Raw genomic sequence first — 25,766 nt, forward strand, 5'->3', positions numbered from 1 at the left:
TGCAACTCGATTGTTGTCATGTAGATATAAGTAACGTGTGTCTGTGTGTGTGTGCTGTCGTGTGTTTCGGTTTACTGTGTGTGTGTCTGTGTGTGTTGGTGTGTGTGGTGTGGTGTCTGTGTGTGTGTTACTGTGTTGTGTCTTGTGTTGTGTTGTGTTGTGTGTGTGTTACTGTGTGTGTGCTCAGCTGGTTTGTTCTTGCATTTCTGTTGAAGAAGTCATTTAAACATCATCCCCCGTCTCCACGGCAACAACTGACAGACCCTCGGGCGAGGCTCTACGAGCGGCAGAGCGGCTCCGTGCAGAAGATGAATGTGTCTGAACGCGTCAGCTCAGGTGTAACCGTGAAAACCAGCGCTGCTAAAAATAGTTTTCTCTTCTGCTCTTCATTAAAAACAAACTGTGTCTTCATCAACACGTCTGCCGTGAGACCCAACGGCACCGCGGCGCCTCGCATCACGCCGTTCGTTACGAGGGATTGGTTCAGGGCGAAGAGAAAGAGAAGCAGACAGAAAAGTGCAAAGTCACAGGAGGAGGGAAAGTGAATGTTTGACAGCCTCATGTGACCTCCGATCACAGAGACTCGTGAGCCGAGGCGAGCAGCGGCCGCTCTCCGGGTCGAAGGGGAACTGGTTTTCCTTCAGGCGATCTGTGGTTTCCAAAGATACACACACCTACTGGAGCGAGAGAAACCAACGAAAGCTTTTCTTTAGGGAGAGAAAAGACATACGGAAAGGAATCTTTTTCAGTCACACAGCCATTTGTGTTCGATCTTTCCGTTTTAAGAAAGTCGTACCGTGTTTCTAACAGTATACTTCTCCCCAAACACCAGAATAAAGGAAAGTATTTCACACTGACGAGAAACATCGAGCACAAAACAAAACAAACACGTCACTTATAAAGATTTAAATTAGAGAAAAGCAGACAATCCTCAAATTTGAGAAACCAGAACAAGAACCTTTTGCATTTTTCCTCGATATGAAACAACATTATTCGGCTCTAGTTTCCTTACGTGGTTACAAGTTTGTGATTTCTTGAGTCTCCTATAAAAACACACCTTCATTCACACAAGTGGCGGGAAAAGAGCGACTGTGCTGCTCTCCGTGGATTCAAACTTTAACTAACGTCGCATTTCTCGCCACACGTCAGTAATTAATCTCATTTAAAAGCATTTTACGTTCGAACTGCACTGTGCGCTAAATGTTCGCGTAGGAGAAGTCATCTCAGGACACTTTCCAAAATCTAATTTCTAATTTAAACCCACAAGAAGTGAAAGATAAAACCGTATAAAAACACTCAGACAAAGCTCAGCTCCTGCAGTCGTCTGCACCGAACACGAACCCTGTACCAAACGCCAGGGAGCCGAAGGAGGAATCCCAGCTGGGGGGTAATTTTAGGTTTTCAGGGGTCACACAGCAGAGACACTCACACCAGCACAGCTCACTGAAGTCACTGTGGTAAGAATCTGCGGGGAAATAATGAACAATATCTACAATTACACACAGAGAAGAAGAAACGAGCTGCTGGATTGTACAAGTCTCGTAAAAAAAACTCACAGCTTCTCAAATGTGAGGATATTTAGAAGACACCGCGTTGGACTGGAGGATTTTCTGACATTATAAACACTTAAATAGATTAAAAAAACAAAAACAGATGAGTAAAACTGTAGTCTGTGTAATAGACGAGCAGTGTGTGGCAGCAGCGGTAAGATTAAATAGTAATAATAAGATTTGAATGTCTTCCTTTATTTTCAGAACGTATTTTACTTCCAAATAACAAGGTTACAGCAGGACTACCAATAAATAAGTGACTCATCAAACATGTTTTCAGCTCTGTGCACTCCAACTAAACTCACATCTGTGAAAAAAAAGGCTAAATCAGAATATCCAAACACCCCTAACGTTTGCTTTCTGCAACTGTTCGTGTAGTTCTGGGCGGTTAAAATCCAAATCCATCCAAATTACGCCTCAATCTCGAACTCCGAACTCGAAGGTAGAGTCGACGACGCAGCCAAGACGCCAAAACACACACACACACATGCTGAACTGCGGCGTCAACACTCAGCCCCTCTCTGCTCTGAAATCACACTGATAAGAACATATTCGGTGAACACTAACCTCGAGTCTCCTCGTGCTGAAACAATCAAATCATCATATTTCACTAGATCACGTCTCTGTTTAATGTTCTGTTTACAACCTCTCGGTTTCAAAATAAAAGCCCCTCCCGAGAGAACAGAACAGGAAAAGGCCAAAAAAGCAGTAAACAACATATAAGGAATGCATTAATAGTAGATTGAAAATTGAATCGAATCGAGGATTTGGAGAATGGTGACCCCTATTCTGCAGTGAAGTCTCTAAACATCAGCTTAAATAATGAAGTATATAATAATAAACTTATTCAGTAACAATGATGTTCACTCTTTAAGTTCTCTGTCTGTTACTCACTGGTTCATCCTGAAAGGCCTGAAGAGAGGAGTCCACTGCTCTCTGATCTTGGCCTCTGTTGTCTTCCCGTCTTTAACTCCAGTGAGAGTGGAGACGATTCCCTGGATGGCCTTTCCAACCGCGTCCCCCGCTGCCCTCTGACCCCGTCTTTATCGCCACAAAAACGGACCACGAGCCAGTCCAAGACCGAGCCTCCGCTGCTGAGGACGGACAAACGGACCATCTACACCGCCGGCAGACCGCCTTGGTACAACGTCACCGGGACCACCTTCAAAGAGGCCTTTGTTATTGGTGAGAGAGATTTCTCTTCTATGTATATATTATACACTATATCATATATTTTACTTTATATCATATATTTTACTTTATATCATATATTTTACTTTATATATTATATTATATTACAATTCTTCTTTTAAATGATAGAATCATTTAGTTTTCCTCAAGTAGGATATAAACTCCAAAACATTTCATATTTCCTTTTGTGAAGTGAAGCTGATCTTTGGTCTTTGACACCTTGATTCATTTTTCATCTCACCAATTTGAATCTTCACATTGTATGGCGATTTTGCGTTATATCTTTACACTCCTATAATTGATATATTGATAATGTTTAAGCCTAAGAAAGTCTAAAACACATCCATTGAAATGTCTTGAAGTTGCAGCCCAAAACCCCAAAACATTGATTTTACAACGACACAAACTAAATAAAGAAAGAAGAGTTTAACCTACGAGAAGCTTCAGTCAGTGAACGTCTCACATTCTCCTTAATAAATGAACTGATTCATTTTCTCAGCTGTGTAATGAACACTTTCACTAATAAACTAATCCTATCGGCGTGACACTGAACGTTTTGGGCTAAAACTTATGTCACCTGTGTGTCTGTGTGTGTCTGTGTGTGTGTGTGTGTGTGTGTGTAGTCAGCAGTTTTAATGTTCATCAAAGCTCCAGCAGCCCTCCGCTCTGATCATACACCGTAAAATATCAGCCTCCAGGACGAGTCCCAGCAGCAGTACAGTGAACCGTGTGTGTTCTGTGTCGCTGTGTGTGTGTGTGTGTGTGTGTTGTGTGTGTGTGTGTGTTGTGTGTGTGTGTGTGTGTGTGACATTCGCCTCGAGGCCAATGTTCCTGTGGTTAAACACATCAGATTGGCGTGAGTGGGAAAGCGTGCAGTGAGAACGGCGGACATTATCCTTTAGTAGGCACATCTGTTATTTTGATCAATGGGCCCGCAGTGACTGGTTACAATTTCACACTCGGCCTGTAACTGTAGTCCATGTGCCCCCCCCCCCCCCCCCCTAAAAGGAGCAGACTGTGTACCTGCAGGGAACTGGGACAGAGCGGAGCCTGAGAAGAAACAAACCAGCCCACACTTAAAGGTCAATGAAGATGGAGAGAGGAGAAGGAGAAAGGAAACGATTAGGTGAAAATGTGAGGTTTCCTTTCTAAAGGACGACCAGCTGAGGGTGGATAATAAAATTGCAGGGGTAGCCAAGAAGTGATGGATGAAATCAGAAGCGGAGGGACGCAGAGGGGAAGGTGAAGGACAGAGGGGGACCATTGTGAGGCGTCATGGATACCAGCGAAGGTTGTTTTCTGATCTCTTCCAGTCTGGTTTTATTGCTAATAGAAAAAGCCCTTTTCATCCCGCTCGTAACAAGCCGTCTCCCAGTGTTTCACTGCAGGTCCGTCATCCAATGCTGACATTACACAGGAACCACCTTCATATCAAGAGGGGTTTGATTCTTTTTAATACCACTCATTTCAAGTCAGAGCAGTATTTCTAGAAGCTCTGTATGACCAGCTGTAAATCATACGTAGAAATGAGTAGCAGTGCGGTGTGCTCTTCCTCCTTCTCCCAGTCAGCACTTCTGACCTTGATGGCTCTTATCTGAGCAAAAAAAGAAAAGAAAAACCCATTCCAACACTTCACCACCAGTTGTTTATATACCTCAGAAGTAGCTCCGTAGGCTATTTCTCGTTCCCTACCACACCACGACAGCACACAACCGCTCGAATGCATCCCGTTTTTCACCGTCCAGCTCGTAGTTCTGGCCCAGTTCCCAGGATTGTTGTCCTGAAGGATTACTGTGTTGGTCTTTAACCCACGAGGTCGACTGAGGTAAAGTCGGATCAGCGGTACTGATGCCCGTATTTTTATTTTTTTCAAGGTATTGACACCAGCACAACATACGGTTGCACCCACTGATTTCCTGCAGTGCCGAGCAGAAAGAGTTTTACGTTTTATGATCTACTTGCTGTTTAGTTACAGCACATATGGAATAAAATGCATTACTCTTATATACAGTTTGTGCTGTTTTTTGTGTTTTAGCTTATTTTTTTATCTTTTTTTTTTTTTTTACTCTTTTTAAAATATTTTCTTTTTTAAATTATGTGTCTTTTTATACTTTTTCTGTTTCAGTCTCATGTAAAGCACCTTCATTAGCCGTGTTGTTGAAAGGGGCTGAATGGCGTTGCCTTGCCTAGCACAATGCTAAAAGGATTTGTTTGTAGTAGATGAACCGAAAATGTATCAACTTGTTGTTTTGATAATCAAACACCTCTCCAATTTGAGGATTTGCTGCTTTATGAATATATTTGGGTTTTGGACTTTTGACGGACCGTTGAAGACATCGTTTTGTTTTTTTAAGTTGTTACTATTTTTGACATCATATAGACGAAACAATGAATCAATCAATTAAAAACATAATCAACAGATTATCAGCTAAGGGAAATGATCATTATTTGGAGTCAGATTTATTTCTTCACATCGAACTCGATCTGGTTTATTTCGTTATTTCACCTTCTAGCATATAAACCACACTGTGGCCAGAGACACACACGTTATCAAGTCCATCATTCAGTCACTGTAGATAGCATGAACCAATGCTACATACCACAGCAGTTATAGTCTGCACATAATGCTCATTCAACATGTACAAAACACAACGATACAATACAATATAACTCAATGACAAGCACCAGATTATTCCTGACTACTTGACTGATCCCTCTTTAGAAGCTGTGTCAATTTGAGCTTAAAATAATTCCGTACATCGTTCATTTTGTAGAGGACATTTAAGGAGAAAGTTGGGAAGTCATTCAGCCCGTCCACAGCTGCTCTGTATGTGCATTGGAATTCATTAAGGTGGCAGAACCGAGGTGACTCCGCTTCTCGACTGACTGCAGCAGAAAGGACGAGACTGACAGCTGCAGGTATATGGCGCTATATATGTATGTGGAAGCACTTTCTTTCTATAGGAGCATCAGTCAGGTACCTGAGCACCACACTGGGTCTGTATGTGACTACCAGCCTGCAGCTCGACATCTGTCTAACCGTGTTTGTGTGAATTCTGGAAAACTCACAAACAAAGGGAAATAGGATAACACTTGACAACATGAGCATACCTAATAGGGTTGGACCGATGCATTGGGATACATGTAATAAAAGCTGTTATGTTCTCAATCAGTTAACCCTTTGGTCTAAAAACCGACGTCCATCACTGTTTCCTAAAGCTCAAGGGGATGTTTTCAGATAACAAATGTCAGAGAAAACAGTGCAAAAGCCAAATATATTCAGTTTACTGTCCCAGAGAAAAGCAGCTAATCCTCACAAAGCTGGAACCGAACTTGGTTGGTTTGATTTATTAAACCTGAACCTGCAGATTTGTCTTTGTCGTTAACAGTGTTGTGGTTCTTTCTGTTCTCCTCCTGAAGGTCTGTGTGGAGGAAGTGCTTCTGGTAAAACCACAGTCGCCAATAAGATCATTGAAGCACTTGACGTTCCCTGGGTGGTTCTGCTCTCCATGGACTCTTTCTACAAGGTACAGTTAACTGTCATTTAAATGTAAATACGAGCTTTGGTTAATAATATTTCCACAGTGCATAGTTGCAAACAGTCTTTTGTTTATTAAATCAGTTCAGTCATAATCTTAAACTCAGTGTTTCATAATAATTAATCAGCTTTGGATTTAAAAACAATATCCTGTCACTGTAAACTAAATATGAAACTGATCAAACACCCTTGAAGGTCAGTAGTGCTGATCCCAGCACAGTAAGTACAAGCTCCTGTCAGCAGCCTGTCAGAGGTTGATTGTGTTTTCACTCTGCTCTACTCACAGAGCCCGTTATGTGTGCGCGTCTCTGTGGATCGGACCGAGTTGTTGTCGTCAATTAATTCCTAATGAGTAAAATAAGTGGAGAGGATTCTTTCTTAAAAGAAATCTCTTCTTTACAGTGTTGGATTATGTTCATTTCTGATGTTGTGTACTTTTAAAATGGCCAGTTTTCACCTGAAAGACGATGTATGGATTGTTTGTATATGTACACGTACAGTAATGTGTAGATATCTGGTGGTGTAATAAAGGTGATTGGAAGAGCCTGTTTTTGGTGCCGGGGCATTCATTCACAATGCAGTACCTTGCATTCTGGTCTGTTGAGCCTCCTTTGAATTCAATTTAATAGATGAGGAGATACAATTTGTTCCTTTTTAAAGATTGAAGATACTTTTATTGAATCTGTGACAGTGAGAGACAATAGGACAATAGATGGGAGAGAGAAAATGGATGAATGGGAAACAAAAGGTCTGTGGCTGGATTTAAAGTATTAGAGATATAAACTTTGTGTTTGTACTTAAATTAACTTTTCAAATTTGTCATCTGTTGTATGAAATGTGCTCGAGACATCAAGCAGAGTTTTCTAATGGTTACGCACTCATTTTTCAGTGTGTAAGCATCAGCATCGTCTTTCCAAATCTGCCCTGGTGATTGATCATTGATCCTCCATTGGAACCTGTAGTTATATGATCTCAAAGAGCAAGTGTCTGAATCATATAAAGTATAAATTGTAGCCCAGTGAACAGCAACCGTATATTACTTAAAACTAATATGTAACTAAAAAGAACTTGTTGGTGCGTTAGGTGTTGAATAAAGAAGAGCAGGAGCTCGCTGCTAAGAACGAGTATAACTTCGACCACCCCGATGCCTTCGACTTCGAGCTGCTGGTCACCGTCCTCAGAAAGCTGAAGAAAGGAAAAAGCATCAAAGTCCCGGTTTACGACTTCACATCGCACTGCAGACGCAAAGAATGGGTAAGACCTTCTCGCTAACTCTGGCTTCACTTACTGTATACTACATTTTAGACATGTCTCTCCTCAGTCGTATTAATCTATACTGTTAGAACTGTGGACACAACTGGACATATTAAATATTCCTCAGCGTGCTGTTTGCATCCTGATAACAGTCGCTGCCAGACGATTGTAAACATGTTGATTTGACTGAACTGTGAAATACTAATAATAAAAAAAGTTTAACATTGGCTGCCAAATGGAGATATAGTGCAAAGTGTTTATTAAAGTATACAATAGTCTTTATTGGTGGATTTGATTTTCTGATTTGGTCACATTTATCTGTAGAGGATTGATTTGAAAACTCTGATAACTCTAATTGTGGTCAAAAAATGACCTTCACCTTTCTAACTTTAAATACTAAAAATCTCTCCCTCCACTTGGATATTAAACGTTCACTGTAGTTGCATGTCACATTTATCTGCTGAACTGGGAAACTCTCAGTTTAAAACATGTACAGGCAGGATTTTGTGACTGCAGTCAGTCCAATCTGTACTTGAATCCTCCAGTGCACATCCACTGAAGTTTAAACTGTTGGACACCAAATGTCTCCTACTTCACTGAAGATTTTGAAACGAGAGAGGAGGAGTAGATGTAATTTTACGAATTTTAAACTAGGAAATTGAAGACAAACATTCAAAGCAGTGTTCTGTTATACGTCTGGAGGGGATCTTTAATCTTTTATAAAATATAACATTGTTGCAGATTCCTGATCAATTGGAGCAGAATTGATAATCAATGCTGAAATATATCCAATCGTAGTTAAAGAAGTGGGAACCTAACCTTTATCGGGACCAGGACTTCACACCAGTATATAGAGGATAATCTGTATTCACCAAAATAAAAGCGGTAATCTGTATTTTTTTTTTTTTTTTGTAATTCACAGGATGAAATTACTTAAGCACTGAACGCTCTCCGGGGACAATTAGTCGTTTGAGCTGATGCCAACTGGGATGCCTGCTAATTTACTAATTATTAAGGATTTAGTGTACAGCACATTAACCCAAGCAAAGAGCACAGATCCCCTCCCAGAAGCATTGTGAAGAATCAATCTGGCTGTGTAGCACTCTGACAACTCCTCTCTATTTCTATGCAATGTAATTTCATGGCTGAAAGGCACAACACCACACGGGAAATCGCCTATCACGACTTGTGACTCTGAAATCATTTTATGGGCCTTTTGTGTTGGGGTGAATGTAATTAAGCCCCCAGACCCTGAGGAGTGCAGGGGCCAGCTTGCTCCAGGCTGCATGCTGTGTGTGTTTGTGTGTGTTTCTCTTATCAATTATATGGATGAAGGAAAGGGCACCGTTGAGTTTACTTGCTGTTTCTTCTTCAGGAGGTCACCTTCTTTCTCGTTCAGGCTCCCAGTCTTAAACATGTTAAAGACCCACTAAATCATCTCTTGGCAAAGAACAGGGAAATGAACAAATCGATAAACACTCATCTGTTTCTTTAGAATTTGCGTTCTGCTTTTCACACACAACCTCGCACGGACGCGCTCTGTCTCTCTCGCTTTGTTTCTCCAAATCAATATCAAAGTGTCCAGTCCATTGACTTTAGCATGAAGCTGGTCAGAGGAAGGTAATAGGATTGTGACGTACTCGGCACCATTTTGTCTTTGATTGAGACTGTGATTAATCTCTCAGACAGACAGCGACACGCACACACTCGCTCTCCTTGGCAGTAAAGCCGGTTCACGATGAGATCAGATAACCGTGAAGAGTGTTTTGTTAGGTTGTGTTTTTGTGTCTACATGGCTGCAGGATTTCATGCAACTGATAAATCTGTTTTTGCTGGTTTATAAAAGCTAGACTTAAGCCTTATTTAGCAAATAAATTAAATGGGGGTCTTTGTTTCCCACCTCTAATGTTGTTTTTTATTGTTAGAAAATCTGATTTAAGGAACAAGATAAAAACTATCAAGGTGATTTAGCCAAGATTTTAGAAGTTTTATCATTACAGATTTTATTTCACACACATTTGATAGCTGCACTTCAGGCTGCAGAAGTCTTGTATTAGCTTTGGTTTAACTTCACTATGGATGCATGTTGACCCCCATCTTTTATTGGAAGTGCGTTAGGAAGCAACCTCTTCACAGCCAGTATGAGCGGGAAGAATGATTGCAGCGACCATTAACACCTTCCACTACATATAGGGCAGTGTAAGCTAGACTTCAAATATGATATACGAAGCTATCCTTTAATTTGTTCCTCTTAACAGAAAACGGTGTACGGAGCCAATGTGGTCATCTTTGAGGGCATCCTGGCCTTTGCCAACAAGGAGCTGCTGAAGGTAAGAATAATCTATTCTACTCTACTGAGTCTTCACTCTTTGTTTGTCCTGTCATTCTGTTTTTAACTCATACACACCTGAACTGTTTCACACATCAAGTCCCCCATTTAAAAACAACATACAGGAGACAGGACAGTGAATGCGTCGCTGACTTGCTGCCGGCCGACCCTGAAGTCTGAGATTTCTTAAATACCTGCACACAGTTCTGACTAACTAGTTCACGTTCATTTCAGTCGGGCCAAGTTTTCTTTCTCATTGTCAGACCTGATTAATGGCTCTGTCAGCTCAGAGACAAACAGACTGATTAATAGTGAACTAAATCTCCTGATTCTGAGCGCGGACGTTAAAACGGCTAACTGCTCATTTATCTGCGTGATGAAATATTGCATATGGGGGACGGATTAGATTGGGACAGTTTTTTCAGTCAGTTTTGCTCTCTGACCATAACTATGGAAACATAAAGTAACTGACATTGTATTTGATTATCTTTATCTGTATAGTTTTTAATTTAATAATTACTGTAATGTTATTATAAAACAATATTCACATTTATTGTCTGGAGTTCCCCTCAGTATGGAATAGGTAATTACATGTTATAGGTTTATGGGTAATTACATTTCTGTACCACCACAAAATAACTTTATTTATTATGTTTTGTACCAAAGAATGTAGAAAGCATAAGATTTTAAGCTGGTATTTACACCCATGTTTGTGTCAGTGTGAAGAGGAGAAAATAAATTCTACAGTCTTTTACAATGATGCTGTTGAGGAGCCAGGAAGGAAATCCATATGAATTAAAGGGGAGTGTTCTTTATAGCAGATGTGGTCTTACTGCTGCTACGCATCGCTGTCTTCAACCTTTTATAACGTGTGGGAGAGGGGGGGGGAGAGAGAGGGGGAGAGGAAGCTGGACCGGGGTGATAAGGTACGCAGTCTCCCCTGAGACCCAGCTGTGTAGTTGATTACCCTCTGATTCAGTTAATAACAGCCATTGTCCACAGTGATTAATTGTGTTATGTGTCCACTCTTGTAATTGAAGTCCATTATAGCTGCAAATCTGATATGCTAATGGAGAGGTCTGCTTCAAGAAAACGGAGATGCTGCACACGGACATACATGATGCTAGGATATACTGTGAAGAGACAATGGAAGATTAGAAATCCGTTGCAGATTTTTATAACGTTGTTTGTACCAAAGTGGCTTCTCCCTTTAAAATATCTTCTGTGGTATCAGACCGTTGCGGGCAGTCTTGCATATAAGCAGCACTGCTTCAAGGCAAAATTGTATTTACAGGCATTTCAGCATCAGTGTGATGAAGTAGCTGAATATTTTTGGGGCATTTAAATGTGTTCTCTTGCTTTTTTTTTGTTTTGTTTTGTTTTAAATGGTCAAATCAAATCAGCAGAGGCCAGGATATCCTGACTTCTAGACCCTCGTATTGGTCAAGCTCCAAAAGCATTTGATCATACATTACCCACAATGAAACACCCATATCATTCAGACTCTTCTCTTTCACATCCTCAGGTTGTAACGCAGTGTCTGTTTCTAAATTTGTATTCTCCAAGCTCAAGCTAACATAAACCGTGACAACCCTCAGGCTTATTTTCTCAAACTGTAGGACTCCAGAGCCACAGCAGACATTCTGTAAATGTTTCCACAGGCTCAATGGGACTCCCCGTGACTAGTTTAAACAAAGCTCAGTTTAGTTCTCCTTTAGCTCATCGGAGGTGAGATATTATATCACCTACTCCAGCATACCACATACATAAATAATGAATATGGTTTGTAACGTACTTGTTTGGGTTAATGGACATACAAATAAACAGACATACAAATGTGTTTACGTTACTAAATCTGTGTAAAAACCCATTTAAATAACTATTCATACACACAATCCTTCCCATCCTTCAGTGACAGACAACAACAAATCCTCTCATTTATTCAGAAAATGCAGCTCAACTGCCGACGTCTCTAACTGAATTTTTAATGATACAACTTCAGTGCTTATTGTCCCACAATCCAGTGCACAATTGATTACTGGTGCGTTCAGGTGATCCTGATTAATTCACACAGTTGGGGGAATATCATGTGACCACAGTATTTTTAGCCTGTGTTTGTGTGCAGGTGCATCAGTCTATAGTAAATATATAACTTGTACTGGAAATAACACTGCAACTACTCTATTTTACACGTCTGTAATTTCCTAATATGGTCTAGTTTCCTGGAAAGAACTTTATAATTAGATTTTTAAGGTAAATATGAACTCTGTTAAAAGAAAAGATCAGTTAATCTTAACCCAAATTGAGATTACCTCGCAGTTTATTCCTGTTTCACTGTTGTGGCAAACAGAAACTTGAGTGCTTCCCTGTTGCAGCAGGTTATAAAATGATCTACAGCCGCAGCCTTGCTCTCTAACCTTTGGGAACAATCCACTCCTCATTCACCTCCTCCTATGGGCTGACAGTCGTGCTTATCCAGCAACACGCTGTCTTTTGGTTGGTCAGTTTGTCAGATTTACAGCAGACAAAACCCACAGGCTTGTTGTGCAGCTGAGTTATACATAACCGACACCGTCACCCTCATCTAAATCACTCACACACTTCTTTTCGGTCGTCATCAATAGTTCTTTGTGTGAGTAAGCTTGTTGCCTCTGTGTTGTCCCACCTCTGTTGTGATGCCGGCTCATTGATTCTTCCTGGTTTTGCTGAGTTGAGGTTCGGTTTAATGGAGCTTACCGTACGGTACATCGGCTGACTCACTCTTTAAATTGACAGTGATAACGGATGTCTCCTCGGTTTACACTTTCTTCAACATGTCCTGACCCCAACGTCACATTTCAGCTGTAAAAATGTCAGCTCATGGAGGCGGCAAAGAGCTTTTTTCACTGACTTTCAGCCTGCCGCAAAGCAACATACGCTTTGGCTCTTTTGACAATACTAAGAGACAAAGCATGCAGGTTTTCTTTGTTCCTCCCTCCTTTAATACACTTACACTGTTTTACACATACCCCATACTTAATACTATACAGGGTTTAGAGCGGAAACAGTCAGTTAATCAGCAGAAAATTAACAGTTTTGATAATTGCTAAAAGAAAAGATAATGTCCGTTTCTCAGGTCTTATTATTGTTTGTAAACTTAATATCTAGTAAAAATGGGCAATTGCAAAATGTCATCTGGCATTGTAATAGTCATCAATACATTAAATATTTGTAAATGTGGTTATTTTATTGGATCAACAACTGTTAATCAACAAATGAATGCTTAATTGATCAAATTAAATAACCTTGCAGCCTTATTAGAATTAAAAATATTCCAATAATAAAATATCTGGATCTCATTATTCTGTAGTTTTTTTACTTGATTATTCAGCATTAAAACACGTTACCATGTTTTTATTGCTGTTGCATATATAAATGACTGCACTGTATGGCACTGCACCCATGAGACAGGTTGTGGTTTAAGTAATGAGACACTTTACTTTTACTTACTGTTTACTTACTGAATGACTAGCTAGCATTGTTTACACGTGGTGGACACAATAAAAGCAACACCTGCACAGTATGATGTATCATAGGGGTGGGAAATGTAACGATATATACCGTGCAACAATATACATTTGTCAACCTTCAGTGATTCTGATATACCCTGATAGCTCTTCCTTTAATATCTCTGGGTGGATGAGGCCATTGTACATTAGCACAGCTGCTTTATGGCAATATTGGATTAAAAATATGGTTTTTGCAAGAAAGTGTACCTTGATATGTCAAATATTTAATTTTCCTTCTTCGTGGTGGTTTTGGATTGCAGTCTAAGATACTGGATTGAAAACATCTACATTTTGTATGATTACATTTACATATTTAGCATTCGACTTTAATTGGACTGATTTCTCTCCTTTTCTTTCCCGTCTGCCAGCTGCTGGACATGAAGGTGTTTGTGGACACAGATTCTGACATCCGCCTGATACGGAGGCTGAAGAGGGACATTTCACAGCGCGGACGGGACATCAGTGGCATTATCAAACAATATAATAAGTTTGTGAAGCCCGCTTTCGAGCAGTACATCGAGCCCACGGTGCAGTCAGCTGACATCGTGGTGCCCAGAGGTCAGTGTGGTTTACTGAATAGAAATATACCAGTACAACCTTTTCAATGCTTCTTTGCTTTACATGCTGCTTGTTTCTGGTGCTACTGGCCTTCTACTGGCACAAACTATAAAAGTTAAAGAAATATCAGTTAATTGTTGTCCTTTGTGACTTTAAATTCGTCTTATTTTGCAGGTGGAGAAAACTTTGTAGCGCTGGATTTGATTGTTCAGCACGTTCACAGTCAGCTGGAGAAGGTAAGGGTTCCTCAACCTGTTTCTGTTTCAGTGCGGGAGTTGGGCCATGAACAGGATTTTACTGATTCAGCTAAACGTTTGGTTTATCTTAGTTATTTCCACCGTTTTATAGATAGTAAATCTTTGTTTAGTCTTTGTAGAAAAAGTGCTGCCTCAACTGCATGTTGTACTGATAAGAGTATCACTTTATTTTCTGCAGCTACAGCTGCTGCTGCTGGAAGAGTATTTTAGACTGCATAACGTCCCTAACATAGTAGTGGCTATGTTAGCTTTCATTGTTCAGCTGTCCATGCTTTTTAACGTGCTCCTCCTAAAGTTAAGAAAGCCTGCTGTGCAGCTATTAATTCACATTAAGAAATGGCACTAGCTGCATGGAGGTGTGAGACAGTGTGGTGCTTTGCATGTGTTGCCTGTACATGCACGTAGGAATATGTAATATTAGCACACAAGACTGAGCTCTAACGTTCAACCTTTATGAGGGCAAATACATTAAATACTACATTATATCACTGCTACCAGTCACTATAGAGCTGGTGGAGGGAGCCGGTCAAAGGATCCGACCGTTAAAGGATCAGGGTCCAAGATTAAAGCAACAAATGACTTATTCCACCACTGCAAAGTAATTACATTAACCAGGGTTTTTAGGCTTAGACCACATGAGCTGAATGCAGCCTCAGGTCAGGGCTCAGTAGTCGGTACACTTCATTAACCCTCATGTCGTCTCCGACCACATACCTCCCCCTGCTGGTTGAACAAGCTCAGTGGTGGTCAGGCTTTTTCCCTGCTGTTTTATGCAAGTGAAAAACTGGATTCAACAGTTTTCACCTTCTGCCTAACTTCCCGTCTTATTAGGTTGACAATTCGGGAGGGAATCAATCACTGTGAGCTATAGCTATCCTTCAAAATGATAAAATGACACTTAAAAACAAACTAAAGATTTAACTTCTCAGTCAATCAAAAATCTCTTGGTCTTGTTATCCCCGTTTCCCCCTCTGGAGCCCCGCGAACCTGGTGAGACGGAGGTCTAGGTACCTGAGATTAATGACCACATAACGTCAGGAGAGATGTCCTCCCGTCACTGTACTGTCAGCCACTTAATGACCTGTACTAAACCATGATCGGTTCCACCTTCAACATATTCATTCATGGTCACTTGTAGAATACATAGAACATCTTTCACACTCACAGCATCTACAATATGGATAAGTGGAGGCACACACAGGTTAGCGTGATACTCTCCTGTTTTTGCTATATTGCTATCCACAAAGTGATGACTGAGTTTCCACAATCCAGTGAGATATCTCAACATCTAGACTTAGACAGACTTTATTTGTTGCAATGGCACATAGCACAGCAGGAATAAAGGGGAGGCAGTATGTACAAAATAAATATGCAAAATTAAAAAAGAAGAGAGGAAAAAGCACAAACGTGTGTACAGACATTAATGTTCTCCTCATGATCCTTTAACTTCATAATTCCTGCAAAACTAATGACATTCCCAACAGCTTTTAGTTCTGTTTAGTAAATGCTAGCATGTTAACACAGTAAACTGAGATGGTAAACCTGCTGTGCCTGAGTCTCACAGCTGCTAGCATGGCTTCTCTTCATGTCTTGTTTGATTACAGTTTGCTTCAAACCATTAATTACGTTTAACAAAGAATACATTGGTTAACAAGATGTGGTTATTTTATGTAAATCTACTGAAGATGAAGATGTTACTTTTGCCCTACATTCATATTATGGTGGGATGTCATTAATGCTGCATTTTATCAAACAAACATTTACTTTGCTTTAAATGTTTGGCTCTGGTTTCAGGGTTTATGTTGCAGATTGGTTTATCTTATGTTCTTGTTTTTTTTCCTTGTGTCTCACTGTTTGCACACACAAACACACACTTGTGTGTGTCTCCTTGTGTGTGCACGACTCCCCTTGCCTGGCTGTGTAACCATTCCAGCGTGAGATCACTGTGAGGTATGACTGTTGCTTTTTTTTATTACATCTCCTTCTTCCTATTGCTTTCTCTTCTTGCTTTGACTCTATTTTCAACCATAATTCATCTGAAAACAAAGACAAAATAAATGTTTGTTTTGTTTTTGATTTGTTTTACTGATTAACAGTCAATCACTCTGGTTAATCTCTGCAAATACTTAGCTTTTTTGCTCAGAATGCCTTTTATTCTGATCTGAATGACTTGTCAGTTCAGACATTGATCATCTCTGTCTCTTCCACAGTGGATACCTCCCTCTATGATTGGTGAATCACAATGAAAATACTCAATCTAACTGTGAAAACAATTTACTCATGGGTAAAATATATCATCAGTCAACAAAGAAATGTAATGTACATCAGGAAAACACTGCTCAGCATCATTGTCAGCACCGTAACTTGTTTTGAGTCACTTCCACTGCTCTCATCAACTTTATTTCCAGCAGCAGCATACAGATGTTTTCTGATAAACCACTGAACACCAAACTGCAGACAGAGTTAGCGACTAGCTGGTGAATGCATTTAGCAGAATGATAGTCGGATATTTCCTTCCAGAGTTGTTGGAGACAAAAAGAGCTTACATGCAGCTGTTTGCTCACACTTTCACCAAATCCACTTTACAGTATGTCACTGTGTTCACAGCTTGTTCTGCTGCCATTAAAGTGTCAAAATGAATCAGTTAATATTGATTTAACATTGGATGAATCTATGTCTTCAACACAAACCAACCTACAGGAATGCTAATTCACTCCTGCTTTATCCTTAAGGAGAGATATTTTATGTATTTTGGTTAACTATTGAGGCAGCGCATCATTCAACACTCCTACTGGGCAATAAAGCATCAGTGGAACTGGGAACAAGCACCTGAGTTTAACGCTCACAGGTGAAGTGTGGGATGTGGGACCAGCTGATGCTCTGAAAGACACCCAGCGGACAGTTTTAAAGAACCTCAGTTCACATAAAAAGATCAATACTGAGTTGGGTTTGTTAAATGTGCAGAAATAGAGGCTGCTCTCAGTGCTTTGACAGCTGTTCAGGGTTCCTGCGCAGTATGGGAAAAATATTTGATGGATGTTTGAGGAGTCGTATGCACAACTTGCTCACAAGGTTCCACAGTCAAGAAGAGAGAAGATAAAGATAAAACTATCCTATTATTAAAGTTTCTTCAACTAATTTATGGTTCTTATTTATAAAAGAGACTACAAATAGGTGAGTTATCACAGTTTTTATAATATAATACAAATAGTACTGGTTAGTTTATTTTTGTTCTTTGTTTTATAGTGGATTGTCGTCCAACTTGTGAACTGACATAATAGCATACATAGTCAGAAGGTTACACGTTAACAGTTTATTTATAATAAACCTAACATTTAGCTATTTGTACTCCAGATATGGTCTGAAAAATGTATCTAGAAGTCTGGAAAAGTATTGAATTCTGAAATGAAAATGTGTGGGACCCCCGGCTGTTTGTAAGCCTCCCGCTGTATGCCTAACTGGGCAGTAAAGGACGACCGCTGTAAAGTGGTGTGAATGAATTGAGTCACCTACAATGAACCCACTTATGAGACGAATCGAACTGAGCTTGCTGTTCCTCAGCCCCGAACCGGAAAGCATTTGTTCAGTGTTGCACAGCAGTGATATAGTGGAGCTGTTTCACTGCTCTAATACTGTTCTTTCTCTTCTCCTTTTATATTTTTGTCTCCTCTTGTCCTTTTGTGTATTTTTCTGTATACGTTTCTTCCTGTATTCTTTTTTTCTGTCTCTTTCTCCCCTCCACCCCACGTTTTATCACTTAATCTCAACAAATGAATATCTGTCACCTTCTTCAGAGGAAGCTCCGCTGGGATATGTGAGGCTCACCTCGTGCATCCTCTTTTAGTGTCGTAGTTTTGAAAAGCACAGTTTTGTAGTTTGGACGCACTCTGGTCCTTTTTTTAACCTGTTAAAATAGGTTGTACATATTTAACTGAAGAGAAAAGCCAACATGCTTGTTTGCACTCCTTTGATGCCTTTCATGACCAACATTTCATGACACACAAGCTGTTCTGGCAGGAAAGCATTAAACTCATTTACAGTTCGAAGCAGAAGCATGATTTATTTCGCTTTAGGGGACCGAGCATGCAGCAGACAAATTGTTTCATCGCTCTTTAACATTGTACGCATGTGTTTGAAAGTGTATTCGCCAATTTTCGGAATTCCTTGTTTTGCATTTTGTTGGCTTAAGGTGATGGCACACACTGTGGTAGTGTTTGTTTCATAACAACTTAACAGAGCAAACATTACCTGCATTAAATGATCCAATAGAGAAACCTTTGCTGGTGAAGTACCAACACCTTGGGTTGCTTGTGTTGGACATTTTGAGTTTAACTTGATTTGTTTTTCTAAACTTATTACAGCCATCTGAACAGAAACTATTCATTTTTTTTCATCCATTTTGCTTTTAGTTCATTACAGCTTGTATAACACTAGAATCTGGGGCCAGTTGCACAAAGATACTGTGCAGTATGTTGGAGTCAGTCTCACTGACGATGACTCAGTTTGTAGTTTCATATAGGGATGGGAATTTATAATCTATTGATACCAACGCCATTATCGATTCTGCTTATGGGTCCGATTCTTTATCCATTCCTGATAAAAAAATTTTGTGTTGGGGAAGGAAGTCTGCTAAGCCTGAATGCACTAATGTTATAACACTGGATATTTACCCTCAGTAGCTGACATGCTACTCAGTTGGGAAGCAGTGGCATTCGTGCTTAGAAAGGAATTTAAGCCCATGTTGAGAAAGATGTTTCAGTATTTTGCCTTTTGAAATGATCACTTTTCAGACAATAAAGACATTACAACCAGCACTTCTTCCGTGAAATAAAACCACTCTTTAGACTGTTTCTTCGCAATGCGCAACTGTCAGAAAAATATGCCGGCATCAATAAAAGGAGTTGATAAGCTCGGAGGCATACGATTCGGAGAAATCAGACAATTTCAAACTGGTTCTCTATTCCCATCCCTAGATTTATTACAATGTTGTAGAAATGTAAAGGAGAAACTATTTTCTGAGGCTGTATTAGTCCGATTAGTCCTGCTTAAAATGTTAAAGAGCTATACAGCTCTATGCACAAACAGACTTTTATCTTTGTGAAACCAGCCCCTGTACAGTCAAACAACATCTTTTTAAACATCTGCGCTGTATAGCAAGTAGCCAGAAGCAACATACTGTATGCAGTAAACATTATTTGAAACATTTGCAGCTCATTTGACAAATTTACCGGGTGGCTAGTTAGAAAATCAGTTGATTTCTTCAAAAACAGTTTCTCTCAATCTGCAATCTTAGAAACTTGTAGAAACAGTTTCCTGTGTCATAGTTACCTGATGCTTTTCATTGCAGGTCCTCAAAAGTGGGACGCCAAATTCAGTTCACGCAGTCTTTTCTCCTCTTGTGTATTTAAAAGCTTTGTAAATTAAAAATACACATCAGAACAGAGCTGCTGAATCCAGGAGGTGTCAGTATTGACTTAGAACAAATAATTCATATCAACATATCAGTGTTTGTTTGATTACATGGTAATGTGTGTGTCACTCAGTCTGTGTCCTTATGTTTGATGTTCACAGATCGGCTCTGGCCTCGGCTCACCAGGGGCAGCCTTTACCCAAAACCCTCAGTGTGATGGAGAGCACCCCGCAGGTCCGCGGCATGCACACCATCATCAGGTACACAAATCTCATTGGCAGCTTAGCAAGTTAAACTTTATTATCTGAAAATATTGCTGCCAAACAGAAAATTCATACTTAAATTATTTGTGTGTGCCGAAAAGAATGAAAGTCTTCGAATTGAACCGCTCGCTAGTGTGGGTCAAGCTCTTGCCTTTTTCTTAGCAGACAAAATATTTTTCATCCTCTTTACTCCTGACCTCTGTTTGTGTAGGAACAAGGAGACTAACAGAGATGAGTTTATCTTCTACTCCAAGAGATTAATGAGGCTTCTGATAGAACATGCCCTCTCCTTCCTGCCTCTCAAGGTGAGCTTGTTTGTGCGTGAAGATTATTAACCGACCTGAATGTTGTTGGAATAAACAGATGCATCATATATTCTCCTTCTCTAAACATCCAGTTGAATGGTATAATTGTTAAAGTGGCAGCTATTACAGGGGTTTTCATTTCCTCTTTGTCCTCTTCTCCCTCTCCAGCCGGTATCTGTGGAGACGCCTCAGGGTGGCGTCTATGACGGCAAGAGGCTGAGCGGTAAAAGAGTAAGTCTGTCTTCTGTTCACCTGGTTGCTTTTTGTTTTGTTTAATATCAGTTTTGGGCTTTTACTGCCTTTTAATTGACAGTGACGCCTGTAAAAATGGCTCAGTATGATGCATAGATCCTCCGAAATGTTACACACTTGTTGTACATCTCAGTGACGAACAGAGGGAGAACAGGAACTACTTTTTTTAGAAGTGTGGATACAAATAAAAGATGTGAAGAGGAAAGCTCACACCCACGTTTCCTCACAGCGAGAAAATTAAACTATATTACTATTTAGTTTCATTTTTTATCTATCTATTCTATCTATCTATCTACTATTCACCTTCTATCATCTTCTTCTTATGCTAATCTATCTATCTATCTAATCTATCTATCTACTCCTACTTATCTATCCTATCTATCTATTCATCCTATCTACTATCTATCATATCTATTACTATCTATTCTATCTATCATATTTCTATCTTCTATCTATCTATCTATCTATTTCTGAGGATGAGGATATAGTAAATGATGCAGTAAAAGTTTAGTTTGGCAGGATTTTATATTTGAAGATTGTTGTGCTCACAGCAGATGTTTTCATCCAGATATGTTGTGTCTTCAATGATCATCACTTGTGAGATCCAGATAAGCTGCGTTTCCCAGTAAAAAGTGACCAAAACATTAAACTCCTCGTGTGTTTTGCAGATCACAGGTGTTTCTATCCTGAGAGCAGGAGAGACCATGGAGCAGGCTCTGATGGCTGTGTGTAAAGACATCAGACTGGGAAAGATCCTCATCCAGACCAACCATGACACAGGTGAACCAGAGGTATGTGAATCTCAAACATTACATCATTACAACATGTGTTTCTGCTGTGTCTGCTGTCGAATGTAGTGTGAAGAACTAAGTAAGTATTGTATTTGCCACACAAAGTGAATACTTCTCAGCAGAAGTTTAATAAGCATGTTAATAGCTTTAAAAGTTCAGTAACCGGTGTCACCAGACTATAGCTAGATATCATTACTGGAAGTGGTATTGCCTTATCAAACAATAAGTGTGGTTCTGCAGCGTGTAATAAGTTCAGTTTAGTGTCAGAGCTTCCAACCACACGAAAGGATTTGGTCAACCGGCACAATGGAATCCAGTATTTCGTTAGTGTCTCTGCTTTGACGTGTTCACTGTCTGGATGGAGTTTCCTGCGCCTCCTCTTGCTTCTAAAGAAGTTTCTTATTGATTGATTGATTTCATCATCCATAACTTTAGCTTCATGCAAATGCTTGGTGTCTATCTTTGTCTGTCTTTCAGAGGTTGATTCTGCCCCTCAACACTGACATTGCACACATTTGCTTGTAGCATAAACATATGCCATATATGACATAGTAGCTATTTAGAATTGATAATATTTTTTTTTATCTCATTGTAATTTTAGATTTTTCTTGCATTTATTAACTTATTTTATCTAACTTTGATACAGGTATGGATTTTTTTTAAGGTTCTGTACCGTCTGTTTCCTTTTAGCTTCACTACCTTCGTCTGCCCAAAGACATCAGTGAAGACTACGTCATCCTGATGGACAGCACCGTGTCCACCGGAGCCGCTGCTCTCATGGCCGTCAGAGTGCTGCTAGTAGGTCTACACAACTCTACAACTGTCCTCTTAATAAAACACAGACTGATGAATGTCAGCTCCTAAATGCTCGTCATCAGTGGTACGCTGAAAAAACGTCATATTGCCATTGAGCAGGTAGATTTCAGGTTGAGTAAACGGGATTCAAATGAAGAACTGGGTGAATAAATAGTGAATGTATTCAGTCGGTCATAATGGAGACCAGTGCATGAGGTTTCTCCCGTCTTTCATGAGCATTCCTCCTCTTCTCTCTCCTTATTTCTCCCTCGAAGGACCACGATGTAGCAGAGGATAAGATCTTCCTGTTGTCCCTGCTAATGGCGGAGATGGGTGTCCACTCGGTGGCCTATGCCTTCCCCAAAGTCCGTATCATCACCACCGCCGTGGACAAGGAGGTCAACGACCAGTTCCACATCATACCCGGCATCGGTGAGGAGGTTTCTTTTCCCCCTCACCTGAGTTAGTAGTCTGCAAGAAGCAGTTTCACACACGTTTAGTTTGTGGTCATTTTTTCGTCTGGGAGACTAAAGCTGCACTAATATAAAGTATATCAAATCCTAACGAATAAACGATATGTCTCTGGAAACAGTGTGGTGTCCTGAACAGTAAAGTCCTCAATAACAGGAGCTAACTGACCTTGCAGTGCTTTAAGAGCTCAGCAGCTCAGTTATGTATTTCGAGGCAGCCACTGCAAAGCTTTGTGAATTATCTCAAACCTTTATTGGCAGGCAGTGGAAGACATGGGACTGTGATTTATGGATCCATCAGTAGATGTATTCCACTGTAAATCAACACTGAACCACACTGGGCAGCTGCTGCACGGCTCTCTGGGAGTTTAATGTGTTCAACGTGCTGCACTTCTGGACAACATCTGCCAATAATATATGCAGCCATGGATGCTGTGGCTTACAATATAATTCAATCTAGTGACACTAGGTTGTTTTTAATAGAAGACACTTTGACATGCCAGACCTGATTGTGCTGCACAAGGTTTATGTGTAGTTGAGAAATATACCGGATAAAGAAAAGAAATAGACTACATATTAATTAATTCATTAAATAATTCATTAATGAATTAATTAATAGGGAGGGATGGAGGGAGGGAGTGCAATTTGGACATGCACCGCGTTCAGCATCGATAAACTTTGACTAAACAAGCAACTGTGCAGGAGCCGGGCGGTACCGAGTCTCTCCTGAGTCCAGACGTAGTGACTCTCCTCCATTCCCATCATCCCTGTCTGTTTCTGTGTTTAGGTCGTCGTCACATTTGGGTCATGACGTCTGTACATTGATGTGCTGTACAAGCACTTGAATGGAGGAAACATGAGCAACTTAACAAAAGTCAGGCAGGCGAAACGCTCCACTTCTAAAATACACACAACAAGCTGGTCCAAGTGTCAATTCATGGTCATTCTGGGATTTAAACAGTAACTGTAATACGACTCAGCAGCAGCAGCACAAACTCCCAACATGGTGGGAGGAAAAGCTCCTTGAGCACAGTGGTGGTTATGAAAAGTAGCCACATCTGGTTTGAAATGTTACTAATGAATTAGATTTAAGGACACTAGAAAACTAAAAGCATCATCCGGCTGTTTCTCATTCCTTCCTTCTCTCTCTTTTTGTTTTGTTTTTGTTTCCAAAGGTAATTTTGGAGATCGTTACTTTGGCACCGACGCTCCGTCAGACTGGTGTGAGAGCGATGAAGGGATGGATTTCTGAGGAGGGAACTTAATCAGGGAGGCAGAGGGTTGTTACAGAAGCACTTAGAGCCATGAAGACGGTGAGAAGAGCCTCCGTCATCCCTCGCTGCTCCGTCGACATCCTCCTGTGGACGGCGGGGGGCGGAGGCCGAGGGGGACGATGCTGTTACCACTTCAGAAGCGGTGGAACTAATGAGAGTCAGTGAGATTCAGCTCCATGTCTCCATCCACTTTTACACAGCAGCGTTTTTAAAGGGGTCAAAGTGTTTCCTGCCGATTGTGGGATGTTTGATTTCACTGCGATTCAAAGCGTGTGCTACGAATTTTGCGCCAGCTTAGAGACTAACTTGTTGATAGAAAATGCTTTGATATTGATGTAAATATGTTGGCCAGTGGATTGTTTTTTAACTGCAGCTACAAAGCTGAGAAATACTGTCAGGTTTACTGGAGAGCCTTTAACATTTTGAGTTTTTAGGATTTGCACAGAGTCTCCTTTCTCTTCTTGCCTTCATAAACCAGACGTTGTAAAAATGAATCTCCAGCTGAGAAGGTTTGGCTAGAAGCTATGCTTCAGGTTTGAAATCCTTGCAGAAATAAAAAGGGTTCATGGTGTTCAGGTCCATCCCCCTGCTAGCTTGCCTAATCAGTAATGATGTATTTCATTTTGATTTGCAAAAGAGATTGACCACAAACAGACAATAACGCCCCGGTCTCTTATCACGAGTTGGGTTGTCAGGGGGCGTACGTTTCCAGAGTTTGATGTGAAGGTAGGTAGCAGTGTACTGTGATTCTTCTTTCTTCTTCTTTTTCTTTTTAGCTTCAAAGCTTTTTGGTGAGAATTGAATGAAGTATTCCAAGCTTTTCTCTGCCTAAAGAAGCTTCAGCTGTCCTGTACTGTAAAATGGATATTACCTCAGGCGACTTCACTGAAAGAGGAAACAACAAAGATTGATTACTGAACAAGGAGATCTGACTTGTGATTAAGGAAAAACGGTTCCCAGATGTTTCTATTTGTTTATTTTCTCTATTATTTAGTCGTTCCACAGGCATAACAGAGGCTCTGTCGTCCTTTCTTTTAAAGTTAGATGTTTCCACACGGCTCAGAAAAAAAGGTAATTCATTTAAGTTTAAAACAGTTCAAGTTTAAAAAAACCTTTAAAAAAACATATCATTTTAGCTTTAAGCTGCTAATTCAAGTCCACAATATAGCTATCAGAAGCTTTGTATTTGCCTTGTTGTCGGACCCTTTGTGTAGGAAAGCTGGCAGGTGTTAACGCCTCTGTTTCACTCAGTGTTCACATTCTGAGCTTTGCCCGACGGCCCAAAAAAGGAGAAAATCCTGACAATAATCGTGTAAGACCAGGGAATGACAATTGAACCCCAGGTCTTATTGCTGATTGTCCACGATTTACAACTACAGCACTTGTGTTGTCCTAAATAAAAAAGAGTATTTCAGTTTATACATTCGTCCACAGGCTGAAGGTCTCAGTAGCATTTCCATGTGTGAACTGTTTAATGTTTTTGAGTTTTCTGGGTTTAATCAGAACTGACACTTGCTGGTTGTGGTAACGCTGCTCGCTTGCTGTTTGTGGCCAAATTTTCTTCAAATGTTTTTATTTATTTATTGACTTGTTGAGGGTTTCTGGCGTATTTCTGCATATTTTACAGACAATCAGCCCAGTTTCTCCGAGTTACATCACACCAGATGCTGTGGTTGTTTAATGCTGTCACACTAAAAAGTCCTGCAGACAAACTTCACTGTCCACATCTGTTGAACCAATAGACCTCGCTCAGGAGACATTTCGGTCAATAATTCCTGTGTCTAAGCCAACGTTATGCAAAGTTCAAATTTTCTGCACATTACAACAATAACTTGAAAAGAAAAGTCACCCACGTGAGCTTTATCTCTAACTGTATGACGCAACACTTACATGTGGAAACAGGTTACTCCCAGTTAAATGATTTACATGCAGATGTTTTACGAAGAGCAATGTTGCTAATATATTTAAACTTTAAAGAAAA

At 40.2% G+C, this 25,766-nt stretch overlaps 1 protein-coding gene across 3 annotated transcripts in view; it reads left to right on the forward strand.

Annotated features, from left to right (window-relative positions):
* The window catches only part of si:ch211-243j20.2 (uridine-cytidine kinase-like 1), a 25,372-nt gene extending 1,495 nt beyond the window's left edge, over window positions 1–23,877 (forward strand). For 2 of the 3 annotated variants that reach the window (XM_035678808.1, XM_035678807.1), the window contains exons 2-15: window positions 2,527–2,735; window positions 6,162–6,268; window positions 7,363–7,533; window positions 9,792–9,863; window positions 13,779–13,968; window positions 14,143–14,204; window positions 16,159–16,175; window positions 19,797–19,895; window positions 20,110–20,203; window positions 20,372–20,434; window positions 21,124–21,246; window positions 21,937–22,044; window positions 22,317–22,473; window positions 23,687–23,877. In XM_035678808.1, coding sequence (XP_035534701.1) covers window positions 2,527–2,735; window positions 6,162–6,268; window positions 7,363–7,533; window positions 9,792–9,863; window positions 13,779–13,968; window positions 14,143–14,204; window positions 16,159–16,175; window positions 19,797–19,895; window positions 20,110–20,203; window positions 20,372–20,434; window positions 21,124–21,246; window positions 21,937–22,044; window positions 22,317–22,473; window positions 23,687–23,763 — 1,549 coding nt within the window. In that variant the 3' untranslated portion in view covers window positions 23,764–23,877. Of the gene's footprint in view, window positions 1–2,460; window positions 2,736–6,161; window positions 6,269–7,362; window positions 7,534–9,791; window positions 9,864–13,778; window positions 13,969–14,142; window positions 14,205–16,158; window positions 16,176–19,796; window positions 19,896–20,109; window positions 20,204–20,371; window positions 20,435–21,123; window positions 21,247–21,936; window positions 22,045–22,316; window positions 22,474–23,686 lie in introns of all 3 variants that reach the window. The other variant, XM_035678806.1, reaches the window with a different exon arrangement.
* The last annotated feature ends 1,889 nt before the right edge of the window (window positions 23,878–25,766 follow it).

This window comes from Morone saxatilis, unplaced genomic scaffold (assembly GCF_004916995.1).
Source record: "Morone saxatilis isolate NCDOM2014 unplaced genomic scaffold, NCSU_SB_2.0 Contig7, whole genome shotgun sequence".
NCBI lineage: Eukaryota > Metazoa > Chordata > Actinopteri > Moronidae > Morone > Morone saxatilis.